The 25,363-nt window shown below is 36.7% G+C and overlaps 1 protein-coding gene across 2 annotated transcripts in view; it reads left to right on the forward strand.

The window, feature by feature from the left end:
- SKAP2 (src kinase associated phosphoprotein 2) overlaps positions 1 to 14,939 on the forward strand; it is a 118,860-nt gene extending 103,921 nt beyond the window's left edge. For both annotated transcript variants that reach the window (XM_068208419.1, XM_068208427.1), the window contains 3 exons: positions 3,327 to 3,439; positions 12,966 to 13,067; positions 13,477 to 14,939. In XM_068208419.1, coding sequence (XP_068064520.1) covers positions 3,327 to 3,439; positions 12,966 to 13,058 — 206 coding nt within the window. In that variant the 3' untranslated portion in view covers positions 13,059 to 13,067; positions 13,477 to 14,939. The remainder of the gene's footprint in view (positions 1 to 3,326; positions 3,440 to 12,965; positions 13,068 to 13,476) is intronic.
- The last annotated feature ends 10,424 nt before the right edge of the window (positions 14,940 to 25,363 follow it).

A 25,363-nucleotide genomic window follows, 5' to 3' on the forward strand; every position in this document is an offset into this window, starting at 1 on the left:
CCATTGGCTTTTGATCTGTCAAAATAACTCTGAGGTGTTTCCATCTGAATATTGAACAAAATATCCATTGTTCCTACTCCCATTACTAGAAAAGCAGAGATGGCTGAAGTAAACCATGAGGAATTCTTTTTGGAAGAGTATTGATAACTATTGCATAGTAGCTGTTGGTAACCATTGGATAGTAGATTTCATCCAGGTAGCTGTCCTGAAATAGAAGAAATATTTTCTGGAGGAATAACCTATGAAAAATCCTACTCACCCACTTCTTGGGATTGGTACTCTTCAAAGCAGTGGGTAGGTAAAATCAAACTGCTTTCTGCCCTCAGCTACACACTTAATGCTTTTTTATTGTGTCTTATTTGTATTTGTGGCCAAGTGACCATACCTTCAAAATGCAACACACTTCAGTTTAGCAATTATGTCATAGTATTTTTAAGGCACGCGATATTTTGAAGTGTTTGAGAATACAGTGTAATTGTAACAGAGTAACACCAGCAAACCAATACCTTTTGAATTTGAACTGTAATAAGCTTATAAGTTCTTGATGCTAAATCCATCTGTTGTCAGGTACTACATGTGTTTAAGAAGCTTCACATTATTTCACTGCCATATATATACCAAATTCCTTAACTCAGACCTCCTGGTTTTGTTTTATACTATTCTTCAGAGGCAATAAAAGGAAATTTGTTAAGGTCTTCTCAAACTGAAAGGGACCAAAGTAAAAATGAGTGGGCTCATATTTTGTAGAGGTTTTTGCAGCATTTTTTTTCCTCTTCATTCTACACCTGTGTTTGTAAGGACTGTGAATCATTTTATGAAGCCCTTTTCACTTTAGGTGTATAAAGTCTGAAGTTACATTGACACCTGTCTTTTATGCATAGATAGTTACCCTTATAGAATTTGGAGAAACTTGTGCTGATGGGCATGAGAGGGGATTTCAGATTTGAAATTAACACCTTGAAAGACCAGCATAGTTGTTCACAAATTTACACTGCCACTTTCTTTCCATGTTTTTTGTTTCTGTGTTCCTTGAATACCGGTATATATTTTTCTGAAAAGTCTGGCTTTCTGATTTAAACAACCCTATCTTATGCTGAATTCACAAATGAGGGTACAGAGACATGGTTAGTCTTTGGTCAGTATCTTCACTATTGCAATAAGCTTGTTTTAAAATGCATCTTTCCAGTGTGTTCACATCATTAATTGAGTTGCTTTCGACTTTAAAACTTAATTAAATGCTGATGATGAACATAAAAGGAGAGACATGCCTTACCCACTGTTGGGTCTCTTCTGTTGCAACTCACTTTAGTGTTAACAGGAGTTACTTCAGGCACATAAAGGTAAGAGCAGAGCTCAAAGTGGTAAAGGTCAGTGTGAAAAGTCATGATTTCTTTCAGTGATGTTCTGAAGAAGTAAAAGTCCTGAGTAATGTGTTTTAAACAAAATCAATAAGCCAACTTATGAAAGACTTGAGAAGTGGGATATACCAAAATAGTTATTTTATTTTTTTTTTCTCATGTGGACTTACGTTATTGTTTATGACACAGAGTTGGGAACTTTGATCAGTACAGTAAGAAATTACCAAGGAGACATTCTGATTTAATATTTGTCACAAATTAATTTAGTGCTGACCTGTATTACTGTTTATAATTGTCTAATGCTAAATTGGTGAATAATGAGGTGAAAAATAGGAAGGGCCAAAATCTGGAGGTGCAACATTTCAAACTGATTATGCCTTCATGTTAAAATGTCTGTGCATTTTAAAATAACCAAATCTCTTATTTCTGAATGATTGTGAGCTTTCATATGGGTATTAATTGTTGCTTTTGGGGTGACAACAGAAGATTTTTGGCCCTAGCCGCCAGAACGCCCCCTAGTGCTACACAGCAAATTGTAGCTCCTAATCACCAGTTTATGGAAAATTAAATGGTGGATAACTGGCATAGCAGCTTTGAATTGAAGGTTGTGAATATTTAGCCTTATGACAGTATTGCCACTCAAACATGATAGCACAGAACACAGGCTGAAATGGAGAAAGAGAAAACAAGCTCTTCTTGCTCATACAGAGAATATTAAAACTCAAATCTAAGTATTTGCCAAAATAGAGAAGAACACAAGTTGAATACCACTATTCTTTTATAGTCTGATGCTTTCCATCTCCTGATACTCGATATTTTAGCAGGATTTTTTTGGTTATAAAATGAACCAATCATGGTTAAATTGTAAACTATAAATAATAGTGTAGAGTGCTAATGACATGCAAATGTAACTGGTGTATGTTGGAATAACCAGCAAGCCTGCAGTTCAAGGATCATATAACAAAACTAAGATGACAGCCTTGATCCAGCCAGTTCAGTGATATTTATGTTATCAGAATTAGAAGATAGCTTTCCAGTGATGTAAATTATTAGTACATATACATTCTGTCTGGTTAGTGTATACATAATGTAACCGGTCATCTTAGTGGTATTGCTTACATTCTTTTTGCATTAACTCATCACACTCCATTCTCATGGAATTAAAAACAGGAAATAGTTTGCAGTGCAACAGAAGCACCCAGTGTATTTAACTGTGTGTGAGCGCTGTGTTTCAATAGCTGTACTCTGTATTGTAAATGTATGACAAAGCATTTATTACTGTGTTATTGCCGTATTACAGAGCAAAGAGTGCTAAATAATCAATCAGTTAATGGTCTGTATGGCAGCTTGAACACAGCACATCCATTGTGCTTATGCTGTTAGAAGGATGAGTTTATGACTGTGGTGTAGTTGCACGTTTAGCCAGGGCTTAATGTCCTAAACTGGAGCTGACACAAATATTTTTGAAATGCAGCTTCAGCAACAGTTTCCAAATTCTCCAATATTTCAGAAGGAAGAATCAAGGATTATCTCAGGGATTCTCAGAGAAGCTATTTAATTTTGTTGGAACAGGAGAGAGAGGGGGAGTGTATCACAAAATACTTTAGCTTCCTTTCACTGATCGTTATTAATTATATTCTAGCAGTTTTATCAGTTTCAACTTGGGATACATATATGGCTTGCTAGAAATATACTGGCAGAGGAAAAATAGCTGCTTTAAGTTGCAGCTTTGAAAAATGCTTTGAAAACCTGTAGCTACATGTCTTTCAGTGATGCAACTTGCCAGTGAAGGGCTTGCACATTAAACTTATTTTTCACTTGCTTTCAAGACAGGAAGGAGCTGTTTCTGAAAAGAGGAATAAGAAATGTGTGCTAATAAATTGCTTTGTACTATTTGAAGATTTAAAGAGTAACTTTAGTTATCCTCAATCTTGGTTGTTTTATAATTAGGTGCTGTTTTCTTTGCAGATAGTGAAAATACCGATTATGCCAATTTCTATCAAGGTTTGTGGGACTGCACAGGAGATGAAACTGATGAGTTGACATTTAAACGTGGTGACGTTATCTACATTATCAGCAAGGTATGAGACACTACTGGGGCTACATGGTTGTAAAAAGAGAGCCATGGCACAAGGGCACATTCCCACAGTTCTGTGGGGGGAAATTGGCACTCCCTTTCAGATCCTTTGTCTGCAATCAGATAGTCACTGCAATTAATTATTTTGTCAAATGAACTATAATCACAATTAAAACATAGCCATGTAACAGGAATTAACTTTAAAGCATGTTTATTTACTTGTTAGATCTTGGCTACCATTTGTTAACTGACTTAACAGGAGACAATGTACTTTCTGCTTGTAGGAGTTAACCTTGTAGAATTTTAAGTTATCTTGTATGTTATGTTTTTTGTTTCCTGTTTTATATTCCTGACTCTGCTGATTCTGACTTTTTTTGGATCTTGCTACAGAAGATGGTTTGTTTTTTTGAACTATGCTTTCATCTTTGTATGTATATTGTTATTGTTCTAAGAGCTCAGATTCCAAATTTGTTTGCGCTGACAGATTTGGGCTTCTTTTTACTACATTTCTGTTTGCAAAGCAAATGAGAAATATAATTTCTCTCATCTGAATTGGCACTAAATAGTAAAGGCATGAAGTTTCATTCTATATTAATGTTGGTTAATTTTCAGATTTTTCCTTGACCTCCCCAACAAAACCAAAACCTCTGTTAAAATATATATCTCATGGTCCATATATATCTCATGTCCATTCTGAACAATTAATCAGAGGAAATTTGTTTTCCCCACATATCAGAAAAACAAAACAAAAAAAAAAGCTGAGCTTTTGAAGTTCTCAGTGAAAAAAACTATATAAAATATGTGTCTATGTAATTGCTGTTCAGTGTAATTAGTACAAAAAACCCATTGTAGGTCACTGAAATACACAAGTAGGTGCATGAAAGATAAAGGCATCTGTTTGTCCTAGTTTCAAATTAAGTTTTGTCACAATTGCTTTAAATCTTCTGTGATACCTTTAACTACATTTCTGGATAATAAATGTAACAGCTTCTGTTTTAAATAAATTTAAGATTTATGGATAGAAGGATAGTCCTATATAAAAATATAGAAGATGTATTACTAATATTAATTTGACCATGTATGTCTTTTGAGGTATTTCATTGTCACTTAAACTAATAACTGAATTGCATTACTAAAGGCTGAATAAAGCTTGTGTATTGGGCAAACTTTCAAGTAGTTATTCAGCACTGAAGAATTGGACTAATTTAAAATAACCACCTCTTCCCCCCCCCGCTCCCCCCAAAAAGCCCATGAGTGAATGGAATCCACTGTATGGGTTTGGCCTCTTTGTGGGTTGTGCCCTTCGGGTACATTATGGCAACTATAAAATCTTAATCTTCAGCTTGTAGGTGAAAAAAATTGTTTGCTACTCCTTCCCCAAAAGAGTGAGAAATTTAATTTAAAAAATGGAGCAAAATAGAAAAACAGTAGCTTAAGCTGTCCTCTGTATATCAACAGTCCTGTTGCTGTGCTGTGATTAATCCGTAATCGGTCCTTGAAGCAGGCTTGCTGCTGCTCCAGATATATAGAGCCTCTCTCTGTTGGAATGATTTCTACTCCAAAATACAGCCCAGAAAATTCAGCCCTGTTTCGCTTAAAGATTGTTACAGCTTTTTCAGAAAAATGAGTGTTGGCCACTACTGTCAGCTTGGAATTTAGGGTCCTTGGAGGGGAAAATGCCAGAGAATTATCTATCTTAACCCTCCACTTGATTCAGTTTCAAGGTCTAATCGTTTATGAGCTCTTTGTCTGTTAAGTGAAAATATAACCAAAGGAAAAGCGAGCCTAACCATCCCGAAGTGGGTCAAGACTTTTCTTCTAAAATATTTCCTAATCCACTACGTTAATACTTGGATTTTGTGGCAGTCGGCAGGAATCCTAGGCAATTTTTTTATTTTTTCACACCATCTAGTGGTTGAAAATGAGAGATGCAGGTACTGACAGGGAGGAGATGTGTATGCATCCAAAATGGTGTCATAAATTCAGCTTCAGCTGAACCTAGCTGTGGCTTTATTGCCTTTCTATCATATGTCAGCCAGGAACATTACTCTTGAAAATCACATTTTGCTGATAAGGAAGTAAGTACGGGTATAGCCAGGTTGTAGTAGGAAGGGTGAAGCATTAACAAAATATCGAGCATATTTGTGCAACATGTAATAGTTCTTTGTTTTATAGTGAAATATAAATGATATAGCCTGCTCTGATGAACGTGATAAGATAGATATTCATCTCTCCCAGCAATAGTTATACCAAAGCAATATTTTTTACCAGCTTTTCTCATACCTGTATAGAAATTAGGGGAAAGCACTATTTGTTTCCAAGAAATGAGATCATTAGTGTAACAGAAGTAATTATGAACTAGTTCAGCAAATTTGGGAATTTATAGATTTTAAATAAAGCAAGAGGAGCATTATGTTACATGTAAGTTTCTAGGTAAATGTCTTTTAGACAAATGAGCAGTTTGGTAGTGTTTGCTTCCTAAAATAGCTAAGTATTATGCAAAGACAAATCCCCAGAATGTGCTTTTAAATGAGCATCAAAACTCAGTGTTATTGCAATGAGCATGAGCTCATACTCTGACAAGAGAGATACCTATGCTTGACAAGTGTAGTTACTGCAGAAAAGCATGTTTTTCTTGTTTTAAAGGTGTATGCAAAAACTATTCAAGTTATTTTCTAAATATTTATGTCAGTTGTGGCTTTTGTTTGGCAGCAGTCCTGTGGGCTTTTACAAAAAACCCCCAAAGCCTCACAACTTCTTTCTAGGTTTTTCTATCAAGTTTCCCTGAAAAGTTGAGTTTTTAATCTGAGCAGAATTAACAGAACTGTCACAATAGTGCTTGTTGACTTTATTTAAAAACGTAGTTAACATTTCAGATTAATGGATCAATGTATCTGTACAGATATACTCATACTATTACAAGTATTTTAATTTATAATATTATTGAATATTCAAGTGGCTTTTATCATTTATGCTATGAATGATGTGAACTTTCAGAAAGCTATATACCCTTATTCCATTTTGTAATGAAAAAATATAGCTGTACTGATAAAGAGACTTGTTAATAACATTTCTTAGTTAATATTGACTGTTAGAAATGCAATACTTTGTAGTCCTGTTTTCTAAAAGGATGATTGCTCTTAACTCCTGCTCATTTATGGGCTTGCCTTTGCTTTCAAGCCTATGTGATAAATGGGAAAACAGACCATAGTATAGCAATCATTTTTATAAATCTTCCATAGCTCTACTCAAGAAATCAATTTCCAGAAACAATGATAACTATGGATAGAGGTAGTTCTATTTTCCTAAGTTTTGTATGCACAATTTATGCAACACTTGGATTACTCATTCATTTGCTTTAGGTGTGTGTTTTGTGTTAGGAAGCTCCATAACATGTTATGAAGTTCCAGTTTCATCAGCCAAATGCAAGTAATAGTGAAAATTTACCTCAGTCTGTTAGTGTGAACCTGCTTAGTAGACTTACTGACATTTCTTCACATTAAACTAATTTAATATACTTCTTATTTATATTTGTATTAAAATAGCAAATACTTCAAAATCAGAAATTATATCTTAAACTGGAATTCTCCTTGTTATTATTTCATTGCACACCAGTGCTCCTCAATGTGGTATTTATGATTCATGGAAACCTCATCTATGACAACCTTTTGCTCTAGAATTTCTCATGAAAGTAGAGTGTTAACTTGGTGCTTAGATTACCCTATATTCAGTGGTTGTAGGTTTCATGTATGGCACATTTTTCTTCTTTCAATACACTAAATGTTACAATGCTCACATCTCAACCTGTACTTATTGCCTAGTAAAAAACCAAAGTATCTCCACAGCTCAGGTTACTGCTTATGAAATAAAAGTACAACTTAACCATGCAACTATTTCAGAATCACTGTGAACATTTTGTTCACTATCTGTATAATCTTAATGAAATATATTTATTTAGTGTTTTGTCTAAAAGATATGAAAGACACACTAATATCCCGAGTATTTTATTTTTCCAGGTTGTTTTCTGGCTGATCATACTGAGATCCATAATTTCTATTCCATGGCCATACTGCCTATGGCTCCTCTAGCAAATAGGGAGTGCAACTAGGAGCAGATTTGCAGAGTGAAACACTTAGTGCTTGAGCCCTGGTGTCCACACCACGCTTTTTCAAAGCTGTTGGATGTCCAAAGCGGTCTAGTCTGGTTTTGTGGATTGAGAACACATTAATGGTTGGAGCATGTTAAAGTACATCTTCCATTTTGGCTTCATCTGAAATAAATGTAGTGTGTGTGCTCTGAGGCTGTGCAAAGGGAGCCAGTGGGGGGAAGGTGGGAGCTTTGGGAGATTCACTTCAGTGGGATGCTTCTGATCAAAACTAAAATGCAATACTCAGTTGTACATTACCCCTTTCCTGGCTAGTTTAGTTTTGATCTTTATGGGTGGGGGTGGGAGAACAGTAAGTATAGTCTAAAGACATACAGTGTCTAATAGTGAAAGCCTTTAAACAGAAGTTTGGTTAGAATTAATGCCAAGTGACTTTGTTGGTTTGCATATTGATAATATGATAATATGTAAACCTTTACCTATCAGATTAGAAGAAAAGTTGGCCATGTGTCATCTAATGGAAAATAAAATGGCCTTCCTATTATTCCAGGATGTTTTCTGGAAGCAGTTTTGGTTCAGAACTCAGTCTGCTTACTGTGATTTATATTGGAAATCTTTAATTGCTGTATATTTTCTCTCATGTCATTGTGGAAATAAAACCTAATAACGCAACCATACAATAAATTTAGTGCCTATATTTTTAAAGATGACCATTTTATTGCTGTCTTAAAACAACTCTACTACCTGTGAAGAAGTCTCATTCAGTTATTTAAGACATTTGTCATTCTCTACTTTTAGAGAAAATGCTGTTCTGTGCCAAAACTGCTCCCTGGTTGATAGTGTATCATTCAACAATTACACCAAAGAAAGTTCTAAAACTTTTTAGCTAGTATGAATCTCCTGGATGAATTGGAGATGTTCTAAAATATTATCTTGCTAAAATTGCACCCTAGAATGTTCTTTGCAAGAAATGTATCCCTGCTTTTGACATATATTTAGCTTGATAGTAGAGGTTACTTATTTTAACCCCAAACAAGGCTATAGATACATTTTGCTTTTTAGTTTTAAAGTTTGCAGGTATTCAGCCCATGAGTTAGTATTACTCACAGTGCCACTAGAAGAAGGAAGAAGAAAAAAATCTTGAATTCACATACTTTGGTTGTGGTTTTTTTAAAATACAACTCCATTTTTTTCTTCAAGGCATTGAAACACAATGATATTTTTCAGCAACTCTTTTTTAAAACCAAACAAATAAAAAACCCCACCCCACAAACATGAAGAAACAAACCATATGTATTCAACAATGGAGACTAATTGCACAAGAACTAGTTGTTCTCAACTTTTGCTGAAGTCAGTAGAAGTTTATATGGTGCAAAGCATCTGGAGAATCTCATATAGGCAGAGGAACTGTTCTAAAGGTAGCAACTGCTTTGGAAATCCTCCAGTATAAAAATTTTCTCTTTTTGTATGTCAAAATATCAAAATTCTCTTCTGTAGAGGACTAAAATATTGGATTTAAACCATATCTGTAGAAAACAGGGAGTGTATTGCTAATTATTGCATTTTCCCCAAGTACAAAAGGTTTTATGATCAGGGTCTTATGAAGTCATGGGTACCTAGGCATCAGTGCAGTGAAATGGGTGGGATGGGATCAGGGAGAAGCATTTGCTCACAGTGTGTTCCACTGAGAACATTTAAGGAGCCTGATGGGACTTTTACCCCCCACTATCTAGCATGCTGTACAGAGTGTTTTGCCAGCATGTTAAATGTTAAATCATAACCTGTTCCTTCCTGCCCTGTGAAATCACTTCACTTTGGTTAATAAATTTCTGCTGGGGAAAAAAATAATCCACTCTACGACAGCAGAAATGCAGAAATAGCTTAGAAAGCATTCGGTCATTTGTTAATGTTGTTGTTTCATATTATTTGGCATAGTATATTCCATTGCCCTGGTGTTTGTCTTCGGTGGGGGGGAGGGAGTTGTGGTGGCCCTCTCCTCCCCCCGGCCCTGCTAACATTGCCTGGTATGGCACATGTGCTCCCTGTCACATGGCAGAGCGTGGCCGCACACTTGTGCATTCTCCTCATTGCAGGGCAGCTGGATCTGGCCCTGCCCCCCTCTCCCTATCCCTCTATTTGCCTTGGAGCAATTCATTTTGCAGTTATTGAATTTCTTTGGAGAGTTATTTTCATACAGCGAGCATCACAGCACCTCTGGATCTTGATAGCGTTTCTACATAAGGAGAAAGAAGCTTTGTGTTAGTAATTACCTAACATTGTCAGGAGCTGACTGCAGGCCTCTTTCTAGTGATAACAGAATAACCACATAATGTAGCTTTATAGCACATGATTAATAGAAAATAATTACACATCCTACAAAGGGATGCAATATTTCTTATAAATTGACTACAATGGTTTCCTGTAGATTAAAGGACTCTTCATTATTTTATCAGTCCTTCTGAAGTATAGTTGCTTGCCTATGTTAGCAGTGATATTAAGAGCTGAATGCAGTGAGGGATACCAGATGGTAAACCCAGTGGTACCTGAGATCTGAAGCTTATGCTTGCAAAAGCACAGTGTTTCCCAACTTTTTTTTTTATTCTTATAAAACCCCTAACTGTATTCATATCCTTCTGTATATTATTATCCTTATTTTCCACAAATGTGGACTGCAGACTTTTATTCTACACATCTTAAGCAGGAGTGATAGACATATGGACCTCACAACAGCAGTGTATTAATGAAATTATATTGCTGCAAAGGAGTTTATAATTGATAACATTGATAGACACAATATATCAATTTGGATTTTATGTGTGCCTTCAAGAAAGGACTAGGGGGGCTGCTTATCTGCCTCACTAGTTAAGCACTCTTTCATGTTACTGAGGATAGGAAGGAGGGGTTATGAGTTTTAAAACGAAATGTCTGTATTTTAATCAGTTTAAAAGCGAGTGCTATCTAATTATTCTAAAACCAGATATTAAGGTTTTATGTTCTTGGTAGCCAGACATCTGCATTATATTTTTGTTCAGACTTCTATAGACTGCAGATAGTTTAATTGGGATTCATCTTGCTCTTGAGACCCATGCAAAGAATAGTAATGTAAAGACTTCTGTGTTGCAATATTGTCTGTATGGTATAATGGTTTCAGTGAATCCTTAAATTAGTTTACTAGTCTGTTACATCAACATTCATTTCATCTTCTCACTTAGCTTCGTGCCAGAGCAGTAAGTGGTGTATTAGTAAGTAGTAAAACCCAGAAAGTTTTCAAAACAGCAGCATGCTTTTAATTTTAATTTGAGCTATCTGAATTGTTTCTTTAAAAACAATTGTTTCTAAGTCCATGTAGTGTTGCTAAGTGGAACATTTTCAATGGATAATGTAATCCACAGGCTTTTTCTGTGCCATTTGTCATATGCAGTTTAATGACTGCTTAACTGAGCCACTTCCCTCATTTCATGTATTGTTTGTTTTTTTGGCTGATGTCTAGCAAAACTTGCTTAATCACTCTTGTCAGTCACTGTGCGAATTCCATGTAGCAGCTTAAAATCTTTTGTTGCTTTCTCTTGGAGAGATTTATTGCTGAGATTCCAGTAGGATACGTGAGTGCTGCTCCTTTCAGCGATTTCCCACTTCAGTCTTGAAATCTAGTTTGTATATTTAAACAGTGTATTGTGAGATAAAGTATAGATTTGTAAACAGGCTGATCTGGAAGATTATAAACCTCAGTGTCAGGGTATTGTTTCGCCTTTAAGGATTTGGGGTGTAATGTGAAGCCTCATGGGAAAGGTTATTAACTTCTGTGGAGAGCAGTGTGTACTGAAGATCAGGTTCCGATACCTCTAGACTTTCAAGACCAAACCCATCCCCAACAGTCTGCTTTGCAGTGGAAGGGGGAAGAAGGCGGAATTATTTTTGCAGCTTTCTTGTTTGCATGTTCACATAATAAATGAAGGTTTTCCTGCTGTTTTTTAAGTGGATTTCCTTTAAATCACACTTACTGCAGTATTTCATGCATAGTAGGATAGAATCTTTTACATTACCAATTCATTGTTAAGTGAAGGAAGAAGATGTTTAATTGAAGACTAATGTTCACCCTTCCACAATCAGAAAATACAAAACTGTGTGTGCTTTCATGCAAGCATTAAAAAAAAAAAAAAAAAAAAAAAAAAAAAAAAGGCAAAGAAAAAAAGCCCCCATGAAACCGGGCCATCATAGTTAAGCACAGAGAGAGCTGAGTACACTAAGCACCTCATAGGACCCCAGAGAACCCTTGACCAGGCTAAATGTGCCAGCAGAAAATCATTATAGCTCGGGCTCTAATGAAACGCCATTAACCCTTAAGCTCCACTTGCTATTTATAACCAAAAAACTTTACCTACAGTTCAAAACAGTAGCTTCATCTCGGTAGGACCAGTAATTCAAAATTCTAGAGCCTTTTCCTCTTCTCATCAGAAGAGCAGTGTAGCAGGAAGCAGATGCTGCTTATCAGAGATATCTGTGTATTTTGTATTTTGCATATTTGTTCCAAAGTAATTTCTATCTTGCTAATCATTCAGTTTTGAGTATGGTCTCTGTTTTAATAATGCTTCATTTGTAACTCAATATATGTGTATGTGTAATTCCAGCTGTTACAATTTATTAAACCACTGTTAGGATTGATCTTAAAATATCTCATAGGAAAAAAGTAAATTATATGGCACAATATACAATAATTACATATCAGTATTACATTATTTTATTTTTACAATAATTATATACCACAATACCGCAATACTCTTACTTAGTACTGCTTTTGGAAGATATTATTTCTTTAAATGATTATAATTCATTTTGTTTCATATTTATCTCACTAAGCCTAAACATATTTGAAACAGGAGTACATTAGTCATCTGTCAGGAATATGAGATCTGCTGTAGAATTTTCTGCAAGCCTAAAGCAATAGTAGACTTTGTCCATAGAAAGCTATTGTGTATTAGATATATAGTGTTCCCTTCACATTTGAGTGAAGTTGTTTTTAAAATAAGTTGATGTTAAGTTTCTTAGAGTTTAGTTTGTGATATTAAAATAATCCCGGTTGATTGTTATATGTCAATGTTATGCTATTAGATTTTAGTTACAAAGACAAGGTTTTTGTATTTTTGATGATCAGAGGATAAGGAGGTCGGCTATTTTTTATTAGGTGTTAGAGAAGCGTGGCCATAATTTAGACATTTTCTTGAGTATGCCTGGCCTTTTAAAATTTTACCTTCTGTCTTTGCCTAACTGCATGTGAATGCATATAAGAAAAAGATAAAATGTTTTAATTTTCAGTTGAAATGATTATAACTGTATATAAGAGAAAGCATCCATAAGGAGTTGCATACAAAACTCTATTGCATTTATATCAGACTAAAGGTTAATACTGCGTATTGTTTTCAATTAGGAGTACAATAGATTTGGCTGGTGGGTAGGAGAAATGAAGGGAACCATTGGCTTGGTGCCTAAAGCCTACATAATGGAGATGTATGATATTTGAGAGGCCTGGGTAAGTACATTTTAATCCAATCTTCTGTAATGGCTTATATGTTCCCTTGTTCTCTGTTTCATAAGTATGTCTTTCCTGGAACCTTTGTAGGAGTCCTGTTAACATAAAGATTATGGCAAAATATATTGAAGGTTCAATTAAAGTACTTTTTTTTTTCTGGGGTTCTATATGAAATATTAAACCGCAGAGTATAAAAGATTATATATTTAGTAACTATGTTCCTTTTTCCAGATTTTTTAAAAAATAAAATTGATGTTGTTTCTATTTAGTTTTGTTACTTTAGTAATATGTATATATCTGCCTGTGCAGAAAACTGTGTAAGGGGATGGATATTTGGACAGGGTTTGATATGCATGTTTGAGGTTTTTTTGGTTAATGATGAACTTTCAACTTCCCTCTCCCTAATCAGGAGAAATCTGCACTTGAAATGAAGAGTGGTGTGCAGCTGCAGTTTACAGACCCAGCCTCTGGAAGAAGATTCTGCTGTACATGTTTTGCGGTTTTAGCAAATGTAGTCAGATCGTTGCCTCGTGTATATTAAACATTATAAACTGTAATCGATCATAACTTTACGGAAATGTTCTTTTAAGCCACTTTTTATAGAATTGTAATGCTAGGAAATTAATAGATGGTAATTAACATATGGGGCACAAGCAGCCACATAGTGCCTGTTGCTCTTTTTTTTAACATGTTAGCAGCACTCTGTATAGCTGTAGGTTTGTGTTCTCTCAGGGAATTTTGCTGTCTTTTCCTGTTCTGCAGATTCAGAAAAATTAAACAGAGCTTTGAGGGTAAACTATTACTCAATTAATGCATGCATTAACCTTTTAATGCTCACTGTACAGCTTGTGCAGTTTCATCAGAAAGTGGGATAGGGGAAATTATGTATAATATTTCAAGTCTTGGAAACAGGGTATTCTGTTTCCAGATGTTTTTAAATTATGCTTTAGCCAATGATATATTTTTCTCATATATTTAGTATTGTATTGTTAATTACTATTTTGTTGACACACAATGAAGATTTGATTCTTTTGCTGGTGTAATAAATGGGCCTATGTGGTAATACTGCCCTGGTACCATTCTGACTTGGACATGATAATTCTATGGATATTTATGAAAATATATTAAACCCTACAATTTTTGCTAAGTCAACATGAGCTAAATTGCAGGTAAAAATATTTTTGTCCGTGGTAGTGTGAAATATTTTATCTGTACCTTACAGATACTTTTGCAGAGTCAAATCTGGATATCTTGCTGGTATATGGAATTCTGATACAGGTTATGCAACAGAGATCTTCATCTTCACCCTGTGTGGATTAGCAACAGCTACCTGCATTCTTGTGTCATAGCCAGAACTTTGTGGTTAATCAAAAACAATGACTGAAACATAAAAAAGTACACTAAAATACTACCACTTGTGGACAAGTGGTTGGGCAAGTCAGAGTTAATACTTTACATACTCTTCTTTTGGAGATGTACTTTACCATTAGCATGCAAGATCAACTTTTTGGGTCCTCCCAGACAGTTGATTTGTGAGACCCTTAATCTGCCAACGAGGCAGGTCAGGTCAGCCTGTGAGTTGCTGAGCCTGTGCAGGTCCCCGTGTAGTCGCTTGTGCTGTTTATGCTTCAGGCAGATCCCGCGAACATGTGGGTTAAAAGGAAACGTTAGTCTGAACCCGGAATTTGGATCCTTTCAGTAAACTAAGATGTTGTGCTCTGTGTTAGCTAATGTATGGTACTTGCTGGTACACTGAATTCTAATAGGCGTCAAACGGGACCGAGTTTTGTTGTAATTTTTTAAAGAGATAGTCATTGGAATTGATTCTGTGTGTTATCAGCGAAGCATTAAAATGATAGATTATAGTCTTCAGATCTTTTACTACTTTAATTTGTCAAGTGTACTGGTGGATTGTGTGCAGAATGTAAAGCGTTAATAGCGGGGCTGGAAACGCTCCTTCTCCCTTGTTAACATGGCAGCGCCATAAATCTGCCCACCGAAATGGCTTTTTATTAATTACAGAATTCCGAATCCCACCAGCAGCACCATGTACTTTTTAGGGAATAAACCCTGCCCCACCTCCTGAGCCGCGGTGCGTTCGCTCGGCGCTCGCTGCGGGCCCGGCCGGGCGCGGGGCGCGGGCGGGGGCGGCCCCGGCCCCGGCCCCGGTCCCTGCGCTGCGCGGCCGCGGCGCTGGGTGGCAGCAGATTTTCGTGGGACGGGCGGAGGCGGATCCCGGTGCTGTCCCTGTCCCCTTCCCCCTCCGTGCCGTCCCGCGGCGTTTCTGCCGTTTTTCCAGGAGAGGGAGTCCTTACCCAAGCGATGAGGGGCAGAGCTCCTGGGTAGTGGCAACCAGAGACATCAAGTGGCTTTTGTCCGTAGTTCTCTTTTAGGGCTTCCCCCTTTTTAATACTTACTGCTAGGGGAGAGTAAATAAACTGCCTTAAATTAAAAACGTGAAAGATGTCCTGAAACTCACTGGAAATATCTCAGAAAAAAACCAGCGATGGACCACGGATGAATGGTTTACTTTAAATCTGTGTGAATACCATAACCTTTTTTGGATAAGGAAATCTCAGTTAATACAACTTAAACGAAACTCAGGTAGACGATGATAATTGCTTAATTTTCTTTGTTCACTTAGATTGTGCTTGCCTTTCTGTGAACGGTGAGAGAGCAGATTTTAAAAAGGTAATTGTAACTCTCACATTGTACAGCGTTTTACTTGATTATTTGCTGTGTTCTGGATTTGTATGGTACTGCCATTAGATCTTATAATAATGTTCTACTCTGCAAATTTTTAAGGTTCAAATAAAGTTTAATTGTTTGCAAACTGTTATGATGCTAATAATTCAACAGCCTGCTGTGTTACTAATGAAATTACTTTGTTATGATTAATTTGGAAAATAGTGTGTTGATTGTAGTAATTAAGCACAACAAGGTGAAGTAAATGATTCTAATGCCATCTGGCCTCCAGACTGAATGAAGAAATGAAATGGGGCTGTCATTTGAATTTATTCAGAGAAGTAAGGGTCATACAAATGCTTTTTATAGCAGAGGCACCCAGATATAATCATGCCATTCTGCAGTATCTTTTCATGTGCTTCTGTATATGGTTAACTGATTCACATATTTTTGCAGCATCTTGTTAGGATATACCTCTTTGTGCATACTGCCTCTAATTACATGTACTCATGGCAGTGCATGCACTGGTTCTTCTACCAGAAAGATGTATGGATAAGATTAGAGAAGTGGTATGGCTCAGCTTACCTTTTGCTCCCCTATTAACGATAAAAACTTTCTGTGACTGGAATTAAACTGAAAGTGAATGCTAATTAAGATCCCATTCTAAATTCAAAGCTAAATGCATAAACTTCTTTCCCTCTTTTTGACTCTGCAGACTGAGTATGACACAGTATTAGAAGGAATGTAAAGAATAACCATTTAGAACCTGATCCAAGGACTGTTGAAACAGAGAAGCTATTGAATTCACTTGCTTATGCATCAGGATCTCAAACAGTAACTCAAGAACAGGCAATACCGTTTCAAAGGGCTTTTTTCGCTGAATACTCTTTGTCCTCTTTCTGAAAGAGATGCAATTATTTCCATAAGGTGAACCAAACAAAAGAACAGCCCTTATTTCTCTAAACCAAATGACAGAAATCTATTTTTCTATCATAGGTAAAGCAAAATGAAGTTGTGGGTGTAAATTAGAATCCTGGCTTGATAAAGTTCAGTGGGATCTATAGGGGAGCTGTAAAATATTAATATATGATGAAAGTACCCAGGTAGATGACAGTGGTGTGCTCTTCAGTTGCATGAGCCATTTGAAATTTCTCTCATCTCTCGCTCAAAGTTGATGAAAAATGTGTTAGTACATAATTGTGGGAATAAGCTTATGCATGGAAACCTCATAAACAACTTTACACTTTACATAGCATGAAGTACTGATAAACTCTGTAAGACCTTCACCTACCAGGGTTTCTCTGAAGCTGATATTTTTCAGACAGGAGTCTGCTTAATTCCATCTTTATTTAGGAAATCTGACACTTAAGCTCAGCAAGGAGCGCTCTGCCAAATCTGCATCTCTGTCTTAGAGTTTATTTCTTGCCTAACATCCATTGTCTTACTGTGAGGGACCAGCGCCAATCAGCTTCACATTATGAACTTAAAATTGTGGATTCAAGTTGGGTGTAAGCACAGGATTTGGTACTTCTGGGATGCAATTGTGACTTGACTCATCTTTCCATCCTACAGGAAGAAGTAAAAGGGGCTTAGATGATGGCAGGATGTGCAAGTGAAAGGGATGCAGCTTTTCTTATCAAACTGTGTCTGCTAAGGAATATATATGTTTGCTTTCCCTTTAATTGTAAAGCAGATCAGGCAGTGATAACCCATGAATTGTTATATTACAGCCTTTTAGAGATTTGTTTAGAAGAGATTTTGTAATGGGATCTAGACAATTCTGTTTCTGCTGTCTGGAATTGTCATTAGTCCCAACTATCACACAGAGAAATTCATAGAAGTTCAGTTGCTGGGTTCAAAGCAAAGTAGAGGAAAAACCTCTGCACCTGAAACCTATGTTAATGTAAGTCAAATTTAAAACTGAAACTGTCAGCTTCTTCCCAGTTTTTTTGGGAGTACAGGTCTTTTAATTAACAGGAAAAGCTTAAAAATCCAAGGTGTCATCTTGGAGAATAAAGTACTATAATGCAGGCAGACTGAGGAGAAGAGCTGCTGGTAGATGAAGAGGCAGATAGTTTCAAATGCCCCTAAACCCCAATCTATCTCTATTAATTTTCTGCTCTAGCAAACTGATATGTTGGAGCTTTTATCCTAAAGTATCCTCACTGTCTCACAACCCATAGAGCAAACTTCCTTTCACCCTCTGTTGTAAAGCAAGTGCTACTCCATAAAGAGATTTGTTGGCTAATGAGCATTTTACAGCAACACTTTAAAGTTTATGCTGTGAGATGAAAAAAAAAAAAATCCACATTCAGTTACAGTGGGAGGATTTATGTTGGCAGAAGAGAATTACCAGTTTGGCCACTTCCAATCTGCCGTAATTGCTTCCATACTTGTAAATAGTGCTGTGGGATTTTTAATGGCCACAGCAATAAGAACTTTAGTTTTACACCTCATGCTACAAGACGAGTATGTAGCACCCCAGAACTGACCCCTGTGCAGAACTGCCTGGGATAAAGTACTGCACAGGATTATTATCCATCTTTGAAAAGCCAGCAGCATGGATGTGTGCCTTGGCAGACTCCCACCCAAGAGCTGACATGGCCCAATGCTGCTTTTTAATAGTCAAATCTAATAGGGTCAGCATGAGAAGAGCAGAGCACAGACAGTCTGACAGGCATGGGCAACTCAGTTTGTTCATTGGTGGTCTTCAGCCCCTCAGACTTATTTCAGTGTGGAAAAGATTAAATCTGTAAACTGTCACCTGGCATCTGGAAAGCAACTTCCTTTTCTGTTGCTCTGTTCCGAGAGGACTGCCATTCTTTCCTTATATTTAAATTAAAAGCACTCAGGCATGTGTGTGTAGGAAGGAGTGGGTTTTAATGTATCGTCACTTACAATCTTGTTTCTATGCTGGTTTCTCCTTTGTGATGTTTACATTGACATGCTCATAGTGGCCACACTACCTTTTCCACAGAAAAAAGGTATTTCTAGCTTAAAAAAAAGCAACAATTATTTACAGTTCTTGAAAGGCTCTATTTATTTTATTAGCTCCTCTTTTGTTATTTCCCACCATTTTAGTGCATTGTGTCAGCAGTATCTTATCAAAATCTGTGTCTTTTGTGACAGTAATTTTTGCTTGCATGTAAAATACTCCAGAGTAATGTTTTGAAACTTCTTATTTTCAAGATGATTTAGTTTTAGGGTATTAAACCTCAATGAAAGGGGAAGGAGTGAATAATCTGTACATCTAGAGTTCTGTTACTTGACAAAAAAATAGGCAATCCTCATTAGCAATTGTGAGAACTGCCTTAGAAGATCTCTCAAGTGACTGGCTTCCTTTCCATTCATTTGTTTCTGATTCTGAGACTCACACAGTATCTCTAACAACTGAGACAACCTATTCAACTACTTGCTGTCCTGTGGTAGCCACCCAAAGTCATTTGTAGGTCATTATTGACTTATGACCAGAATTCCTTCCCTTTAATGTATTTTGTACTGTTTTAAAGGCAGAACAAACATCTTGTCTCCTGAGCTTTGTAAATTTTCAGGTGAGTGAAAGTTCAAAATGCAGAGGCATCATCCAGAATAATCTCTCTCACTAAGCCATGTTTATAATTTGTATTTCTCTTAATACTCTGTCTTGACTTTACTCCTGCATTCATTTACTTAAAAAAATAGTGAAGAGGAGAACATGTACCATGAGATGTCTTCATAAAACATCAGATTTTGACAGAATTGGGTCAAACTCTTGTTTCAGGTGCAGATTATGTGAATGCTACTTGAGAGTGGGAACCTGAATCCATACAGTGGTGGTTTCTGTCAGGCTTTGGCAAGCGGAGGAGAACAAAGAGCTACATGTCTGGCCCTTAGCTGAAAACTGAGCCTAATTGATCTATGTCTGATAATAACTTAGGCCCTTCAGCTGCAGTGTTGCTTCTGAGCATCTCTAATAAATCCAGTGAGCTAGAAATTTATGCAGGTGTTTGTCCATCAGGTGTGGATCAGGGTTTTGAATTATAGCCTGATCTGACAGAATGGCATACAAAACCATGATGTGATACGTTCACATTTGTGGGTCCCCAGACTAGCTGATGATTCCAAGAAGCACATGTGGACCACAGAGGGATTTCATCATGCCCGTTTCATTAAATGGTAATGATAATGTGTTTCAGTGGAATTCTATTTTGCACGTTCTGGCTTATGTAAAGGAGGCCTTCATGCAAAATACCCTTGCTTAGGTGTCATAACATCTGAAACATGGGGAATATGTGTTAGAGTAATTCAGTCTAAAACTGACCAGGGTGACTCCCAGGGATCACAGAACAGAGTGCAGAGCAGCTACTGAGGGCACATATACTTCATTTGGTAAACAGTGTTTGATTATGAATTAATTGTAATAATGCAGACAATTATTTCAATAACTTTGTTTAGTTAACAACAACAATAGACATACTGTTTGTTAAATGTATTAACTGAAATTGCAGTAGCTATTCAGACTATGTTCATCATAATACTTGGTAGTGTATTGTCCTTCCCTTGTCTGTGTGCTTTTGAGTGTCCTGCTCATCCTGAGTGTTGTCATTTTTGCTGGTATTACAGAAAAAAATTGAAATGTAGGCAGTTGTCAATGACACAAACATCTTCTGTCATTTCCACTGTCTGCTTCTAGAAAACAGTCAGTTCTGAAACAAGGGAATTTAGCCATGTGACTCCTCCCTTAACTCAGCAAAAGTTATGAGGTAATTCTTAATTTGAGGGCGCAGTATTAACTCCTCATTGACAAGAGTAAGCATTAGTCACATAGTTCCCTTGGCTTCATTGCAACTGCTCCTGCAACTTCTTACTCATGAGATACAGGATTTAGAATCAAGTTGCAAATATTGCGGAAAATTAATTTTTGTAGTTTAAAGTATAGTGCTAACCATCAGTTAACCACCCTGATACAGGGTGCCAATTTATCTATGAAGGGGTTCTTGATGTTCAAAATCACTCTGTACCCAGCACTTTAACAAGTACAGGGAATATTAGGAACACAAAACGAATGGTTTTGGTGATTGTGATCTCCAGAGAAGATCTCCTTGGCATAAGATAGTTCTCATAAACAGATGGAAGTATTTTACATCCTACTCATTCTGAGCTCCCAGTTCACACCCTGATGATCTGTACACTCTGTGCTGAGGTCTGATTGATTATACCAGGATTGATTGGGTTTTACTCTTCTGAAAATGTTGCAGGTATGCCAGATGTGAGAAAACCCTGTCTGACCCTGTCTGCTCCATTTCTCTACGAAACTGGAATTGTATAGGGGCAGGTACAAGTACTGTCTTCAGGAATCTTTATTATAGACAGCTGTCAATGGCAGAATAATGCTTTGCCTGTGCCTCTCCTTTCAGCCAAGGAATAAGTCTATAATAGTGAGGATTTATCTTGTTATATGAGTATACTGACACAGAATTATAACATCTGTATATGGGCCACTGACAGTCCCTATGTCTCCTACTATATTCTATTTTCTCTAGGCCAAATTTATTGCTCTCATAATTAAGTCCTATCCTGAGAACTTAATGGAGTTGCAGGTTCTGAAAGTAGCAGGAAATACAGCTCCTTGCCAGGAGCTTGTGCAGTGTCTGCTCTGGTCTGCCCAGAGTGTAATTCCACCCGTTCTGAGTGCAGGGTGGGTGACAGAGGACATGGCTTTAGAAGAAACTCCAAATTAGTAATTCTTATTGTTTGTTCCATCTCATGTTAGGAATGCCTGAGTGGCCTTTTGTTCTCAGTAAGTCTTACAACCCTAGTTGCTAAATGGGATCACGTTAATCATGGATGACACCAAGAAATAACAGGTTTACATTGCTTCCAGGTAGAGGCAGATCAGGCACAAGGTGAGGCTTTCCAGTGGTGAGGGCAGTGAAGCATTGGGGTTGGTTGCCTAGGGAGTTTCTGTGATTTCCATTTCTGGAGGATTTGGAGAACCTGCAGGGAATGAACTCACCTGCTAGGAATGACTGAACCATGGTGATTCCTGCCTTGGGGTTGGGGCATGTACTAAATCACCTCCTAAGGTCTGTTCCAGGCCAGTTTTTTGCAATTCTGTAAGTCAGTGGTGAGCTGACACTATTCTGAAATGGCAGAATAAATACAAGCCCAGTCTTATTCTTTGCCTGGTACACTAAAAATGCTGCTGCTCTGTGGGTTTATGTGTTCCTTATTCCCCTACAACTTCACAATCTCCAAGCAGGAACCAAGTTTACTATTTCTTACCCAGCAAGATTATTAGTGCATAATCTCAGTAATTAATTCACAATTAGTATATTTTTAAAAAGGTAAAGGATTCTTTAAAGTATCATATACCTCAAAGTGGCTGTGGCAGATCCTTACCAGTTTTGAGTATATTACAGTCCTACATTGATTCTAATTGAAATGTAAAGCATTTAATTCAGGGTTTTTTAAAAGCAAAATAGCTACAATTTCAGATTGTAGCCATTCATTCTCCATAGGTAGTAAATTTTCATTAACCAGTTGGTTGTCTTAGGAAATAGAGAAAGAGATAAAAATAGCCTTCAATTTTGTCTTTTGTCTCTTTTGAGAACAGAAAGGGATTTTTCCAGAGTTCACTCAGGTAAATAGAAACATTCTCATCCTTATAATAGGCTTTGGAGCAGGTCCATATGTAAGGATAGTCATATTCCCCCCCCCCCCCTTTTTTTTTTCCCCCATAGACTTGAATTGAATGTATGACATATATTTAATCCTGGCAGTATTCTTTATCTCTATGAGAAGTCCTTTTAATTCTCTGTAAGAAAGTGTTCTGTGATGTGGCTACCTGATTTTATTGAAACTCACATGTCAGGAAAAAAAATTATTGCCTTCCCTGTCAAAACTGACAGTAATTACAAGGCCAAATATATTGCTGTGATTGACTTGTAAAACCAAATCTGTAATATTTCAAGTTTGTGAGTTGGCTTGTGCAGCTTTCAGGAAATATAACCCAGTATTTTCTTTGCAAGCTGACATCTCTTTATCCATTTCTTTTATCATCTTTGTTTTTATTTGTGAGAGCGGGAAGCATACAGCATTTATATGGAATGGACTGAATGGCATTTAATGAGACGGCTTCTGGGGAAAAGTGACCAAACAGTAGCTAAAAGAAAGCCAGGAAGGTTTAAGCAACGATATCTTTTATGTGCTCCCCTTTATGCATAATCTTTCAGCAATAAATACTGCATATTGATTTCTTAATTGTAATGGAAACATACTTGGACAGGAGCTACATTATAGCCTATTTGCTGCCTTAATTTTTAAAGACATTTTAAATTTTAAAACGGATACTGCACTAAATGCAGGACAGTGCTCTTAACTTGATGTAGAAGCACTTGCTTGTCAAGGCTGTGTTGCTGGGAGCTCTTTCAATTTCAGCTGCCTTCCTTTCTCTTACCTTTGTAAACCAGAAGAATCCGTAGTTGGTGTTTAGGCACACTTAGCATGTGTAAAATTCACTCCAGATCAGATAAATCACTTTGGTTTGTGAAGAAGCCCCAAAATAGGTTTCTGCCTAAAAAATAAGTATTAAAGTTTCACTTGTTTTTTTTTTACCTATGAAAAAAAAATCAAACATGCAATAATTTTCAGGTTAATAATGAACATTTGTGAGGACTTGTAGTAAAAAGTTAGCCCTCTTTCGCTGAAGGAAAAAAAAAGGACACCTACACATCAAATAAATGTATAAACCAAATGCTGAGTAAAGATTTCTTAAAGGTGGACTAATAGCACTGCCTGAAAAATAAAGTAAAAGGAGGAAAATATATCTTAAATATATCTTAAATATATCTTAAATATATCTTAAATATATCTTAAATATATCTTAAATATCATTTAGTCATTTAGGTGGAGTGCAAAAATAAATGCAAGTGTTAAAGTGATATATATTAAGAGCCACAAAGAGACACTTGGAAATGGCATCCACAATATTGTGTATTGTTTCAAATGTACAATGCAAGATTATTTTGGAACAAAAAAGATGAAATTGCCGTTAAAGGAGAAAATATTCTCCATTTTACTTCATCATTTCCAGTCTGCTGGGTGTTTGGATGGTATTGCTGTTGGGGTTTCAATTTTTCTTTTTTTCCTTCTTTTCTTTCAAAATTATTTTATATTTTATTCTAAATCCAAACCAGTGAAGCAAAGCCTGGGAAGTAATAATTTCTTTGAATCTTAATACAGTCTGTCTTCTTAATGAGCTTACTGCACTGCCCTGAAAACAGCCCTTTACAAATAAACATGCTGGAAGTGATTTAGCCACAACGTCCAGACTGTGTAAACATCTAATTATTACAATAAAATTGTCAATAAATATACATTACTGCTCCCTTTTCAAACGTTAACCAACTTTCTCTGTGCTTGATAAAAAGGTATAAATTGTATTTTTATGTCTCGGAGGGTTTTGTTTTCATTACCCTGCTTGCTGCTCTCCAGACAAAAGAACGCAGACTAATGTCTGAGTTATTCCTGGATGGTGAAAACTCCTACAGTTGTTTATTAACATAAAGTGCTATGTTTCCTTTCACAGCAAAATGAACTCCAAGCTTTCACAATCTGATGTTTAGTCACAGCATCTTCCCCCCCACCAAAAAACGAAGCTATAAAATCTCTTATTGCGGTGGCTGTAACTGTGGGATAGGCACACCATTGAAAAGCACTTATTAGAGGGAGGAGAGGACATAATGCTGCTTTAGGACTGAGAGAGAAGATAGGAAACCACAATAATTTCCTCAAAAATATGAAGCTGTGCCTTTCAAATTATAGCACTGTGTTGACCATAAATGTGGCATCAGCTCCCCCCCGCCTCCCCCATACGTAGCCCCTTTTCACATTTCTTATATAACTGGAACATTAACATTAGAAAAGCAGAGCGATATTGAATCCTAATGAGGTCTGGCCTATATGCTCCGGCAGGAGAAGAATGAGGATAATTCATTTGTATGCCGCAAAGCATTCACAACTCCATGAGCATCCCCGTGGCTTTGGCTTGTGGTGCTGATCATCTGTTCCTACTTTAGGGGGTTTCATTGCTCTGAGCAGCATCTGAGCTGGGGAGAAAATAGTTAACCGCTTTACTGCTAGCTTTTGTTATATAATGACAATTTAATACGGTGGCTATTTTTTTGTTAACCTGCTTTAAAAAGGTCTTTCAAATGGTTAAATTAATCTTCTGATTAGCTGTGCCTGCCAGGTAAAATATAAGGAGGAAAATGATGTGGAACACAGCAGTGTAAAATGCGTTAGCCAGTCTAGGTAAACATGTCTATTTTAAATAATCAATGTAATGACAGGCAGCCATTTGCTCGGAAAATATTTTTTTTAAATACTTTTTATTCTATTTTACTGCCTGTGATCACACTGCTTTTTTTAATCCCTTTTTTTTTTAAACACTGAAGATACTCAGCTGAGCGACATGTTATTTAAAAAAAGAAAACAGAAATGTTTACCAAAATCAAGGTATAAAAGATCCGTGCAAATTGCCATGTAAAATGATCTGCACAAAAAGGCATCGGGGAAGAGAGGGAAGGCTGTGCCAAACAGATGGCACACCCTGCTGTGTTTTTGATTGA

The sequence above is a fragment of the Anomalospiza imberbis genome, chromosome 1, assembly GCF_031753505.1.
Source record: "Anomalospiza imberbis isolate Cuckoo-Finch-1a 21T00152 chromosome 1, ASM3175350v1, whole genome shotgun sequence".
In the NCBI taxonomy this organism is placed as follows: domain Eukaryota; kingdom Metazoa; phylum Chordata; class Aves; order Passeriformes; family Viduidae; genus Anomalospiza; species Anomalospiza imberbis.